Below are 13897 nucleotides of genomic sequence, written 5' to 3' on the forward strand. Positions count from 1 at the left end.
ATGAAAAAGTGAATGAACGGGTTCTCTTGAATATGCTGCCCTACGCTTTCACCCAGGCTCTATCCTTACAATCTTCTCTGTGAGCATCTCTCTTGACCCCCTTTCTGGGCATGATCATTAGTTGTCTTTTCTTGTTGTTTCCATGCTCGCTGCCTCTCATTATCTATGACTCCTCGGTGAGGTCAAGAGTCCCTCCAGGGTTAAGAGAGTGTCTTAGTCACCTCTGTATCACCAGCTTCTAATGCAGGGGTTGGCACAGAATAGATGCTCTGCATGGGGCTGTGGGGAAAAGGGAGCTGCACCCTAACACTCAGGAGAGGGGATTGTGGTGGGGGGATTGTTACAGGACATGAGTGAGGCAGCAGGAAGGGTTTGGGGGCCCCACAGAGGGTGGAAATGCTACCACCAAGCCTCAGCTCCAGGTCTTAGGGTTCCCTCGGAGGGAGAGGAGACTAGGGGGTCCTCCCCACTGGGTGGGCTACTGCCCATCCGCACTGCTGTCCCCAGGCCATCACTTGATCTGCACAGAGACTGGTCCAGGATGGGGCGGGGCACAGAGCCCAAGGCTTGGAGGCCACTGAGTGTAGCTATGATAGGGGGCCCACAGGCTTTCTCTAGGAGGTGTGCAGGTGACCATGTGGTGAGGAAGCCTATGTGCATAACGCCATGGTTTTCAACAAGGCAAGTGACTCACAGTCTATAGGGGTGGGATATGCCGGTTTTAAATGTGATTTGTGTGGATCCACCTTTATTCCACAGGCTACTCGCAAATTATTCATAGGTAGCTTTTCCGTTTGTATAATAGCCTTGGTTTCCACTCCCAAGCCTCCCAGCACCCAGACCCCAAAGGCTGCTCATTGGTTCCCCTTCAGCCTTCTCGTACCCCACAGGGCACTGGGAATAATCCTGATTCCTGCCGCCTGTGAACAGTCCATTTATTGGGAGCAGACAAACCCAGAGGCTCATGGCAGAGGTGGTGTCTCCCTAGATGGGTGACGCTACTGCCTGATGTAGCACTAGGGGCCTCTGGGGAGAGGGCGTCAGCACAACCCCTTGTGACAGCCCCTGAGCCAAAGCCTCCAAGTTTCTGGGCGGCCCCACATCACCGTAGCCAGGCAAACACATTTATAACAGACCCAAAGCAAGAGGACCTAAGGGGAGAAGGAGCAGGACTGGAAGTAGATGGGGTGGTGGTGGGGGGGGGGGAGGGCTATATACAGAAGGTGGGGGAAGGGCTTGTCCTTGACTCTTGTCAAGTCAAGAGGTCTTGACTCTTGTCAAGTCAAGAAGTCTTGACTCTCTCCGTCTAGTAAGTATTCCTTGTTCCCTTGCCCTTGTTCTAGACATTTCCCCGCCCGTCAGCTGCCGGTGCAGTTCAGGAAAAAATGTATTTTCATAGTGTGAGTTTAGCACACACGGGCAGGTAAATCTACTGCCCTAAAGAACCCGCTCTTGATTCTGTGTACCAGAGAGAACCGTTGACAGGTCTGGAGTGATCCTGAAATGCTGGCACTTGGCTTTGGAATTCAGAATGGGAGATTTGGGGGTGCCTCCTTTTGATAATTGCGATAGTGCGTGTGTTAGCTGGGGGTTAAAAGAAGTTCTCTTTGCTTAAGTGTGTGAGAGCCAGAGGTAAGGGAGGTGGGGAACTTCCAGGGGTAGGGGGTGGGAGAACTTTAATGTGTCCACCCCCAAGGCCTAGCTCAGGGTCTGCACATAGCCAAGTGAAAGGTGACTCTTAAAGATACCCGAGGGGCGGCTCCCAGTGTGAAAACGGGAGGGAAACGTGTGGTCAATACAGGAAGGGGTTTAGGAATATCCTTGTCTTCAGCTGATCGGTGGACGACATCCAGGCCGGGGGCTAGCGCCCTGTCGCTGGGCTTGCAGCTTCTGGGGCAATGCTAACACTTGTGGCGGGAGGAGCCGCACCCAGCCCCCAGCTTCATGCCAGAACTCCGCCCGCTCACACAGCCCAGTAGCCCCTGAGGCTCGCAGGGGATGTAGAGTTCACCGGTGCCCACGACGCTGCAGCCCCCGCTGCTCTTGAGGACACTGGTGCCCCCCGGGCAGTATTCGGTCCTCAGCACGGGTGTGTTGACCACACACGGCTCGTAGAGGACCGCGCCTTTGGAGCTGCTCACGGCTGTGGGAACAGAGAGGGATGCTCAGGGTCCTGCACTGGGTGGCTGGAAGGACGTTGCCCTAGACCAGGCCATGCCCCCCACCTGCTGCCACTCACCAATAAGGACACCCCCGTGCCAGCCACCGACTTCCCACTCTAGCCCTAAAAAGTGCTTAGCCTTCTGCCTCTTCCCCTTCTGCCCCCCTTCTGCCTCTCCTTGTTTCCCAAAGCCTTGGCCTCCGCTTCATGCTGTCAGTTTCTACTTGTCTGAGCCTGCTTCAGAACTATTTCCTCCATAGAGGCGTCTCCTTGTCATGATGGTTCCTGGCAGCGTCTGGGCCCCAAAGCACCGAGGCCCTGCTGCATATCGGCTCCCACTTCTGACTCCCAAAGACTTGGACAGTCCTGAAGTAGAGCTTCTCCGTCCGCCCAGGAGCTCCTGGCAGACAGAGCCCTTCCTTGGGGGTGGGGGAGGCACTCTGAAGTCTGGGCAGGACAGTGGTCTGTCCTTGTTGGGTTGATCAGCCCCCACAACCCCAGAGCCCCACAGGAGTGCTGGTCTACTCACAGATATTCACCGGCCCAATGCCTTCACACAGCCTGGAGTGGAAAGAAGAAGGCTCAGGTCACTGCATCACAGAGAACAAAGTCAATGAATGTGGGGCACCCCTCTCCTGCCCCCACCGTGGACTATGTTAAGGAGAAGGGCCTGTGGATTATGCACTGTCTCGGATGTTCCCTGACTAGCAGGACGCGCAATCGTAGCCCCAGCGACCAGAGGGCAGGGAACACGTAGTCCTCGGTGCTTCGCCTTGACTAACCTGTGCTCCTCGCCCTCCAGCAGCCGCCTGTAGGTGGCGATCTCGATGTCCAGGCCCAGCTTGGAGTTCATCACCTCCTGGTACTCCTTGAGCAGGCAGGCCATGTCCTGCTTGGCCTTCTGCAAGGCCTCCTCCAGCCCGGCCAGCTTGCACTTGGCGTCACTGAGGGCCGCCTCGCCCTGCTGCTCTGCCTGGGTCACCGCGGCCTCCAGCTTGCAGCGCTGGGGGGAACGGGCACAGAAAGGCATTACTGGGGGCCCCTGGAGCCTGAGGCTGACTCTCAGAAGGACAGGGAGAACATGGCCATTGTGAGATAATAAAACATATGTATATTGGTCTCTGCCCCAGTTCCTGGTGCAAAACTCCTAAATCCTCGCAATTTCCCACGTGATAAGAGCATTAGGAACATCTTTTGTTCTAATACTTGGTCTTTGACCCTTGGTTCTGACACAGAATTCCCGAGTCCCTTGGAATTCCTGGATGAGAGCAATGTCTTTTGTTCTAATGAGGTGACTCTGGGTGGGTCCTGGGGGGTTGGTCACCAGAAAGACCAAGCCATGATTAGAAGCTTAGAATATCCAGCCCCACTCCCCCCTGCCTTCACTGGAGAAGGAAGAGGGGCTGGAAATGCAGTTAATAATGGATCATGCGGGGCGCCTGGGTGGCACAGTCGGTTAGGCGTCCGACTTCAGCCAGGTCACGATCTCGCGGTCCGGGAGTTCGAGCCCCGCGTCAGGCTCTGGGCTGATGGCTCAGAGCCTGGAGCCTGTTTCCGATTCTGTGTCTCCCTCTCTCTCTGCCCCTCCCCCGTTCATGCTCTGTCTCTCTCTGTCCCAAAAATAAATAAACGTTGAAAAAAAAAATTAAAAAAAAAAAAATAATGGATCATGCTTATGAGAGGAGGCTTCCATAAAAGTCCCCGAAGTATGGGGTTCACGCAGCTTCCAGGTTGGTGTACGTGAGGAGGTCTAGGGAGCATCACGTGCCCAGAGAGGGGCACGGAAGCTCTGGATCCTTCCCACCTCCCTCCCTTGCCCTGTGTGTCTCTTCCCTCTGGATGTTCATCTGTATTCTTTATCATATCCTTTTATACCAACTGCTAAACATAAGCAAGCTGTTTTCTTGAGTTCTGTGAGCCACTCTAGCAAATGAATGGAACCTGAAGAGGGGGTCATGGGAAGCTCCGAGTTACAGCTGATGGATCAGAAGCACAGGGGACAGCCTGGACCCACAATCGGCATCTGAAACAAGGGCATTGTGTGGGACTGAGCCCTAAACCCTGTGGGATCTGACCCTCTCTCCAGGTAGGTAGTGTCAGAGTTGAATGGAACTGTTGGGCACCAGCTGGGGTGGCTGAATTGTCTGTGAGAGCAACTTCATGCAGGTGGGAGTAATGTGACAGTAAAAGGGACACACAGGAGGAGGAGGGAGGTTTCCTTCTCAGTCCTGGTGATGTGCCAGATTCACAGCTGCTGTGCGTTTCATCTTAGGATTGTGACAGCTGAACTCCAGAGAACTGGGGCCAGTTCCATCTATAACACCTCAAGGAGACCCGCGCGAATTCTTAGAGGCTAATAGATTTGAAGTGTGTGGCTGGTCTTCACCAGCCTAGGAGAATGGAGTGGGGCCACGTGTATGGACTCCTGGGAGTCATGAATTGTAGGATCCTAGGACTGGAGCCTTTGGGTAGGGAGGGGCCATGGCGAGCATCTTTTCTAAGCCCCCATCTAGTGAAGCACCCTTGCTATTTCATCTGTGACTGAAGGCTGCCTAGCCTATGCTGGGATCTCGCTGTTTCCCGAGGCTGTTCCTGCTGTCGGTCAGCTTTCGTGGAAAGGGTTTGTTCCCTCTTAAGCGAGGGCAGCACAAGTTCATGGCCTCTTTGAGATGCTCCCAGGGAGAGCGGACCCCACCCCCCCTCCCCCCCCCCCCCCCCCACCGACCAGCCGGCAGGGCAGCCTCTAACGGGGTTCTCGAAACAAGATCTTTCTGGCCTCACCTGGGCTTTCACGGTCTCAGTTTCTTGCTGAAGCCGCTGGATCAACTTGTTCATTTCCAGGATCTCGTTCTTACGGTTGCGGAGATTGTCACAGTGGGTCCCCGCTGTCAGCCGCAGCTCCTCATACTGCCGGGACCGGGGAGGTCAGAACGCCACAACGCCCACCCTGTAGCACCTCACAGCCCCCCTTCTCACTGTCCTGAGTCTCTCCAGTGGTTTCCTAGCTCAGGGCTCTCTGGATTCTTATGCTTGCTCTCTCCCCCATTCCTTTTTCCATTTCTGGCCCTTTTCTGGGCTTCTCCTTATTTCCTTCCCCAGCCCTGAACCTTCAGCCTTATTAAATACTTCTCCAAACTCTCCTTTTCTCTCTTTAGCTGTTCTGTGGCTCATCTCCCCCCTCCCCCCGCCCCGGTGGTCTGCTGAGGGCTCCTTCCCTATTAGATTTCCCTCTGGACCTGAGAAGGGGTTTCTGTGCTCAGCCTGGGATGCCTAACACATCTGGGAGTGAGGACAGACCACCAGGGTGAGTACCTTTGTCTATTCTCCTTCAAAACAATCGAAGACGAAATGCAATATTACTTCCTACTTTGGCTTAACATTTTTTTTGAAACCTATGCAACTCTGAATTCAATTTCTGAATAATGTCTTATCGACTACACCTATAGATTAAAAAAGCAGCCAACTTTAGATTTTCTGCATATAATGGATGGGAGCATTTTGCATAGAGAAGGCAAAACAAGCGATAAGCACATATCACTCTCTTTTGGCTCTTTTGTTGTTTGGCTGTTGTGACAAAGCCCGCAGCTGTCTAAAAAACATCCACTCTCCTCTTCTTCAAGCAGAACCCTCCTTTTGTTTGGGGTGGCAGTGAGCCCAGATAAGGGAGTATTTCTTGGCCCTTTCATAATGAATTCGATGGGTAATACTTCCAGGAAAGCTGTTTAAAGTGGGAGATGACTCATTCAGCATGCTTCTTTTGCCCTGTGTGCTTTTTCCTCCTTGGAATGAACATGTGAAGTTAGCACTACGGCAGCCTTCTTGGGACATGAGGCAACCGTGAGGATTAAAGCCATGTTAAGGGTGGCAGCATAAAAAGCTAGAAGGAGCTTGTGTCCCTGATGACAACACAGAGCCTCCGCGTCACCTGTGGATGGTCTATTTCTGTAACCTCTTTGAGGACAGGGCTGGTGTGACTCTTAGCATCATCCTGGTGCCACACGCCTCAGTAACGCCATGGCACACGTCACCATCTAACGTACATCCACTGTACTTATTCACCTCATTTCTCGTCTGCACCCGCCACCCCGCCCCTGCCTCTGGGATGAATGTGACATGAAGGCAGGGATTGCTGTCTATTCTGTTTTCTGCTGGAATCCAGCATCTAGAACAGTGCGTGGCAATGAAGTTACTGGATGAATAAATGAGTGAATGAGTGCGTGGTGCCTTTCTCAGACAGGGCAGGTGAGACAGACATGAAAATATTTGTGAAATCAAGTTGCCCTTGGGGGCATCCCCTTCCCTCCCAGCCAGCCCCTAATTCCTTAAGTCTGGGGCTGCCTTAATGACGGCTTCTGCCCTGCCATTAGTGCCCACTGCGCCATTAGCCCACAGCCCCTCTTTGCAGTCATTGCCAATTAGCGTTTCTTGAATGCTGCTTAGAGGAGCATTGCCGTAGGTCCGTGGGTGGGTAAAGCTTGGGTGCGCTGCCACCCTGATGACAGGCCTGGGCTGTCTGTGGGGTCCCCTCCCACACGCTCTGCAGGGCCCTGGCCTGGGGCCTGGCAGGAACAACAGGAACTGGGTTTATGGGGTTCCCTCTGCCTTCATTATCTCCTCACTCACTTCCTGGGGGAGAAGGGGGCCGGGGTCCCCCAGCCCCACCCCCCGGCCTCGCCCTGCCCGGGCCTCACCCGGCTCTGGTACCAGGCCTCGGCTTCGGCTTTGCTGCGGCTGGCGATGTCGTCATACTGGGCCTTGATCTCGGCCACGATGCCATCCACATCCAGCTCCCGGCTGTTGTCCATCTTCACGGTGACGGAGGTCTCTGAGATCTGAGACTGCAGCAGGTAGATCTCCTGGGGGGTGGGGGCCCCAGGTGGGAGCGTTTTGAGGATAAAGGTGGGGGCGGGGGAGAGGTGGAAGCAACTCTGATCCTCCCATAGCAGATTTGCACAGCCCTTTGAAAGGCTGTCCCGAGCCTTCTCTCACCGACCTGTTCCTTGTCCCCCTTCTAGTTACGTAGACCCAAGAGCCAAGGTCTGGGCCCTGTGTCTTCTGGGGGTCTCACAAGCTGTCTGCTTGATTCCTCCCCATCCTACTTTGGAGTCAGCTAGCCCGGGGCCGTCCCTGCTGGAGCTCCCCTACTCTGTCCTGCCCACGGAACTGGCCCCGACTGAGCACCTGCGGACAGTGGGGCTGTGGGTACCTCCTCATACAGGCCTTTCAGGAAGTCGATCTCCTGGAGCAGAGCCTCCACGTTGGTCTCCAGATCAGCCTTTATCAGGAAGGCGGTGTCCACGTCCTGCGGCCAGAGCGGTGACAGCCATAACCTGGGGCCGGGGGAACATGCGAAGGCCACCCCCTCCACCAACCGGGCCGCCTCCCAGGCAAGCTGGTGGCAGTGTGGGATCCATGTGTAGGCCCACGTGGAAGTGAAAAGGTGACAGAGCCAAGGATAGGGGGAGGGGCCCCAGTCCCGGGACCCCATGCCTGGGCCCGGCACCCTGAGGGTGAAGGATTTGAGGGAGTGCATTTTGAAGGAGCCCCGAATGCAGCTTCTCAAAGCCCACCGTGCAGGGCATGGGCCATAAAGTACCTAGGCATCTGTCCGAAAAACCATTGCTATTGTTTTTATCTTTTGTGGTTAGAGGCAGAGTTCTTGTTTTGCTTTTGTTTGGCATTCGCCCTATCTCCAGCTTCTTGGGCAGGTGTAGACACAACCCTTAACCGGGTTGGACCCCCATGAGCTGGGAGGTGGAGGCCAGGTCAATCGCTGTCCTTCTGTAAGAAGTGGGTGGGGGCTGGCCTTCCTCTTTCCCAGGGTCAATGGGGATGGCCCCCAGGGGCTGAGGGATGAGAGACCCTGTTGTGGGGGTGGGTGGGCTGCAGACATGTTTGAACACGGTCAGGGGCCGAGTGTGGCAAGGCCGGCTGGGCCAGCTCTGGGGGCCTTCTCTCTCCCTGTGCCGCCCTCCCTTACCTTCTTCAAGGCGACAAACTCGTTCTCAGCACAAGGCCGCAAGGAGAGCTCCTCTTCGTACCTGGCGGGTGAGCAGGAAGAAATGTTTTAGTCTGTCTTGGGGCCGTTCGGAAGCCGCCTGGGCATCCAGCCTGAGGGAGGGGGCCTTTGGGACAGATGTGCCTCTCACTGGCTTAATCCCCTAAGGAACCGCCAGGTCCAGTCCCTGTCACTGGACACCTCTGGCTCTTCCAGCCACTCAGGACGGATGGTTGCCATCATAGCCTCTTTTTAGCCACTTTGCACGTTTACTTCCTTCCCTGCTCCTCAGTAGCCTGTTCCTATGATCAGTCATCTTCTGGGAAGTCCTTCTTTTTTTAAAAAAAAAATTTTTTTTTCAACATTTATTTATTTTGGGGACAGAGAGAGACAGAGCATGAAGGGGGGAGGGGCAGAGAGAGAGGGAGACACAGAATCGGAAACAGGCTCCAGGCTCTGAGCCATCAGCCCAGAGCCCGACGCGGGGCTCGAACTCACGGACCCCGAGATCGTGACCTGGCTGAAGTCGGACGCTTAACCGACTGCGCCACCCAGGCGCCCCTTGGGAAGTCCTTCTTAAGGCTACCTGCATTCTATCTTGCTGCTAAGGAAGCCCACTTCATCCCAGAGTTGTTTCCTCTGGGAAGGTGGTGCAGAGTGGGCTGTCTGCTGCTGGTTCTGCTGTCCTCTCTGAGTTGTTCTGAGGGTTGGCTACAGTCACTGAAATCGCAGCCGACCCGGGGCCCCTCCCCTCCAGGCGAGTTTGGAGCCTTGCATCTACCTGCGGCTCATTTGCAGAGGTAGCAATGACCCACTTACCAGAGCTGGAGAGACAGCCTGACCTTTTCCTCTAGGCTCCCAGGGAGCTCCTCGCCCACTCAGTGCCCCCCTGGGCAGTGGAATCAGGGTTAGGTTCAGTCTAGCTGGAATGACTCAGTCTGATGAGCGACACTGATCCATTAAAAGCTTCATGTTGCTTCCTGATGCCCATCCTTCCTTTTGGTGGCAGAGCTCGGCCTTAGCAGGGCCACCGGAAGCTGGAGCCTGCTGCCTGGGTGTGAGCCCCAGCTCAGTCAGGGGCTAGTCATGTGATTTGGGGTAAGGGACTTGGCCTCTTGGTGCCTCGCATTCATCATGTACAGCGAGAGAGGAACACTTGTGCGGCTTCATAGAGCTGCTGTGAGTTAACACCATTTAACTCCTCCTATGCTTCCCCACCTTCCCAATCCAAAGTCTTCATCCTGTGATGCAAACCATGTCTCCTGACCATCTTGTGTCTTACCCACCGAGAAAGGCACTGCTCCTGCTGAGAGGGCTGGCCTTGCCATGTCCCACCTGTCACAGTCTGCTTGAGTTGTCCTGTGTCACTTGGCACACTCTGGCCCTCCTGTCACCTGCTCCTGTCCCTTCCCCTTCCCTAGGGTCTACTTTGGACTCCCCTTTTGGAAGACCCAGCTGGAATGAAACTTCATCAAAGCCCCAAGCAAATGGCACCTTCGCCGGGAAGCTTCCCTGGGCCCTGCCTGCTCTCTCGCTCTCTGGGTATTCCTCTCTCTTTCTGCCCTGTACCCTGTTGTTGCTGCGGGTGGGGGTGCATGGGGGTCTGTGCCGGACTGGGGTATCGTGAGGGAAGGAGCCAGCTCAGCACAGAATCTGGCACCAAGTAAACATATGACTGACAATTGTAGCACGAGTGTCCCCCATGTGGCTCCGTTCCACTGATCCACATCCCTTAGGAACCATTGCTTTGAGCGTATTTTCACCGCCTCTTGTCTATGGAACTGTGTCTCTCTCAAACCCCCCCCCTCCCCAACATGTGGTCCCATGGGACCCTAGACCTGGATAGACCCACCTAGGACCCGTGAGGCAGTTTATCTGGGCCTCAAGCCTCTTGCGGGCATTGGACCTAGTAGCCTGCAAACCCTTAATTAACATCTGCTTCTCAGCTGCCTTCTGTGAGTCAGGCCAGGAGCTGCCCTCAGGGAGGGCGAGTGTAGCAGGTCTACATAACCTTGACGACAAGAACTGGGGACGTGGAGCCCCGACGGGTGGTGGCTTCCAGCTGTGGGCAGGAAGTCCGGGAGCTGAGCGTCGGGGAGCGAGAGGAACTGTGGGCTGCGTTAGCTTGGATGTGGTCCGAAGAGATGCCGAGAGGGGCCTATCAGGGGGAAGGGACAGCGGGAGGAAAAGTTTGGAGGGAAGAGGGTTTGGGGGCCTGTTCGGGGAATAAGAAATAGTTCCGGATCTGAATGGGGACTGATGGAAGATAAGGCAGGACGAGTGGTAGAACAGAGCCCTGAAACGCGGGAAGAAGGCAGGAGAAAGAGCTTAGATCACATAGACGTGAGAAGGGCCTAACTGAGGGAAGGTCGCGGGAAGGGTGGTGAAGGCAAACGCCATTTCAGAGCTTCTGCCGTGTCTAAATGCCCTGCCTGTCTTATCCACTGCACTGTTCCTCCACCTAATCAACTAAGCTTTAGGCTTCTCATCTTGTAGATGGGGAAACTGAGGCCCAGGTGGTTTATGTAGCTTGCTCCAGGTCCCCCGGCAGGCTGAAAGTGGGCCATACTCACTTTTTCTTGTAGCTTTCCAGCGCGTCCTGCAGGCTGCCGAGCTCTGACTCTAGCCTGGCCCGGTCCCCCGCCACAAAGTCCAGCTGCCTCCGCAGGGCGCTGATGTAGTTCTCGAAGATGGGCTCTATGTTGCTCTGGCAGCACCTCTGTTGCTGCATGAAGTTCCACTTGGTCTCCAGCAGCTTGTTCTTCTGCTCCAGGAATCGCACCTGTAGCCAAGAACAGGCTGTCACTGGAGAGCAGGGAGCCTGGGGACCACGGCCGGGAGACAGTAAGCGGTGGTGGGGGGGTGGACGGGCGGTGGGATCAGCGTGTGCTCTTACTCCCAACACACTGCTGCCAGTGTGCTAACATTTTCAGATGAGGCTCTCCGTGTAGACTGGCACCACAGCATATCTCCATCTCTCCCCTGCCTCGGGGAGCTTATGGGACCCCCCCACCTTCCACCCAGGGATTGCATATTGTCATGGGAGGGCTACTGTCCCAAGAGGCCTGGGACAGGTTCCCCTTCCAGCCCTGCCTGCCTATCTCCCACTAGCCTGGTAACCTTGGCCGAGACATCCTGGCCCTAAGCTTCCTGCTTGGTATTGTATATGGGAAGCACTTCAGAAATCTTCCTACTAATGTCAGCTGGTGACATTATGCTTCGGAGTTCAGGCTTTCTTTGGTCACAGCCCAGGGGCACTCAGGGAGTTCAGATTAAAGGCTTCGTTCTAGGGCTCTAAGCTCTTTTCCCCGACTCTGCTGCACCCTGCGTGGCTACATCCAAAAAGTGTCCCTGTCACAGCAATGGGGAGATCTGCTGGCCCAGCTTCTCCCTTTCGGTGGCTTGGAAACCAAGATTAGTAGGAGCTGGGTGAGCTGATCACTGCCACCCCATTAGCCATTGGCAGAGGGAACACGACATCCAATCCTCAAAAGAAACCTGCAGAGGAAGAAATGTTGCCCTACTTCTGGTCACCGGACCTACAGAAGGTAGAGTGATGTTGCTGAAGCTCAGAGCCCAGAACCTAAGGAGCTTTAAAGATAAAACTGTAAGTGTAACAGTTCCCATTTACAGAAATAAGTTTCTTTTTGGAGCACTTTTATGTGTATTACCACCTTTGATTCTCCACCGTCACGGCCCCCTTCCCTGCTGGGCAGCAAGGGCCCTGAGGCTGGGAAGTGAGAGGTTTGCACGGGGCCTCAGGGGGTCAGGCGGGAGTAGGGCCGTCACCAGGCCTCCCGACTGCTGACCCAGGATTCTTTGCCCTACACGTTGGGGTCAGCAGAAATGCTGGCTCAGCCCCTGGCATGTATCTTCATCCCGAGAGCCTCCCTGGGGTATGCGGACAGGTACGGAGGCAGCTGCATGAACTTCCACTTGGTCAGTTCAGTGCCTTTCAAAGGCAGCCCACCATTATTCCCTGTAGTCTCCTAGAGCTGTGGCTTTGAGGACGAAAGAGACAAGGCTTTGGTGACAGCTAGCTCCCTGTGTTCCCAGCTCTGACTTCTCTGTCTTCTCCTCACCCTGGGCCTTTGCTGGTGGTGAATCCAGGCCCAAGGGTCTCGCGCCAGCTCAGGCACTCAGAGGACAGCTCTCTTGTATTTTTCGTAAATTTTATGTTTATTTATTTTTAAGAGAGAGTGTGAGAGAGAGAGAGAGACACAGAGTGTGAGCAGGGGAGGGACAGAAAGAGAGTGAGACACAGAATCCAAAGCAGGCTCCAGGTTCGGAGCTGTCAGCACAGAGCCCAGGATGGGACTTGAACCCATGAACAGGGAGATCGTGCCCTAAGGCGAAGTCAGATGGTTAACCGACTGGGCCACCCACGTGCCCCAGAAGGCGGCTCGATTGTTAAAGCCTCATCTACCTCCTTGGTTTTTCTTTTCAGTATCTGTCATTGTTTGGAAGTTCCTCTTGTAGTCTGACCTCAGGCAGCCTTGGTGATGTTACCAGATAATATTCAGAGAGAGAAATGACATCGTGAAAAAAGAACGAGCAAGCAGGCAGAGATGTCTAGTGCTGAGCCTGATGTAAGCAGTTTTCAACGATTAGCAGTCATACAGTTCAGGAGAGCCAATCAATCAACTGTGGCTTCTCCATCACTCGTGTGTCCCTGCCTGCCTGGACCCGACACAAGGTGCTCTCTGCATCCCACAGCCTCAGAGTGTGGGGACTGCCTATTACCTTGTTGATGAAGGATGCAAAGCGGCTATTCAGGCACTTGATCTGCTCCTTCTCATCCCTCTTCACCCTCTGCACGGCCGGGTCGATCTCCAGCTCGAGCGGGACCAGCAGGCTCTCGTTGATGGTGACGGGGGCGATGCAGGCTGAGGGCCCACAGGCGGCCCCTGTGCGGTAGCCGAAGCCAGGCAGGCCACACCTGGAGGCGACCCGGGGCCTCCCGAAGCCCACGTTGCACAGACTCCGGGAGCCCAGGCAGCCCAGGGCACGGAGGCCTCCCCCACCCCCGGGCCGGCACGGCCCCTGGCTCACTGCGTAGTGGGTGACCATCCGGGGAAGGACAGCTGAGCACGAGCTGAAGCTCCGGCTGCCACACCTGGAGCCCTGCTGGAAGGAGCGGCACGACATGGCGGGACAGAGGCAGAGAGGTGGCTGGCCCGGAGAGCGAGCGGGTGGTGCGAGTTACCAAGCCAGCCCAGCTTCTGCCCTTTTATTTGGTGGGAGATGGAGGGCTGGGCAGGGTCAAAGCCCAAACCACCATTAACAGGTTTATAAGCTTGGGCTGTTGGCAGCAGCTAAGTACCAAGGTGGATAATTAGGGTAGCAGAGAGCAAAGGGAGGGAGCCAGTGGGCAGTGCTGGTGTCCCCTTTCCTCGTTTATGGGGGTGATGAAAGGGGCCAGCCAGCCAGACGGTGGGCATATTGGGTGGCTCAGCCTCAAGGAAAGGGAGAGTTGGGACTTTACGTCACTTCATGGTATATGTGGGGGATGAATTATACCCTCTGGTTGCCCCAGGACTAGAGGCCAAGTTAACTATGCTTGGGGATGCTCTATTTCCCCAAGGCTGCTTTTCTGCTTCTCTGCTGATGTGCAAGGCTCATCATGGGCTCCTAGGTGATCCTAGAGGCTTTCTGGGAGGGAGGATTTGGGGTGGGGGAAGCCTCCACAAACAGGCTCAGGCCAGGCGGGTACTGGTTCCGACTCAGTGCCACGAGGG

The 13897-nt window shown here is 55.4% G+C and overlaps 1 protein-coding gene across 1 annotated transcript; it reads right to left on the reverse strand.

Moving 5' to 3' along the window:
• Positions 1–918: 918 nt before the first annotated feature.
• KRT82 (keratin 82) lies at positions 919–13346 on the reverse strand. The gene is made up of 9 exons (XM_045462970.1): positions 12903–13346; positions 10733–10941; positions 8142–8202; positions 7368–7463; positions 6853–7017; positions 4943–5068; positions 2944–3164; positions 2691–2722; positions 919–2143 (listed from the first exon to the last, which is right to left on the reverse strand). The coding sequence occupies exons 1-9, from the start codon at positions 13305–13307 to the stop codon at positions 1902–1904; spliced, it is 1557 nt and encodes a 518-aa protein (XP_045318926.1). The 5' UTR covers positions 13308–13346; the 3' UTR covers positions 919–1901.
• Positions 13347–13897: the final 551 nt, after the last annotated feature.

This window comes from Leopardus geoffroyi, chromosome B4 (assembly GCF_018350155.1).
Source record: "Leopardus geoffroyi isolate Oge1 chromosome B4, O.geoffroyi_Oge1_pat1.0, whole genome shotgun sequence".
In the NCBI taxonomy this organism is placed as follows: domain Eukaryota; kingdom Metazoa; phylum Chordata; class Mammalia; order Carnivora; family Felidae; genus Leopardus; species Leopardus geoffroyi.

Coding starts and splice junctions, on each gene's coding strand:
- KRT82 (XM_045462970.1), bottom strand. CDS start 13,307: ATGTCGTGCCGCTCCTTCCAGCAGGGCTCCAGGTGTGGCAGCCGGAGC. Junction 5,069..6,852: donor AGGCCTGGTACCAGAGCCGG/GTGAGGCCCGGG, acceptor CGGTCCCGGCAG/TATGAGGAGCTGCGGCTGAC. Junction 3,165..4,942: donor CTGAGACCGTGAAAGCCCAG/GTGAGGCCAGAA, acceptor CGTTCCCCCCAG/CGCTGCAAGCTGGAGGCCGC.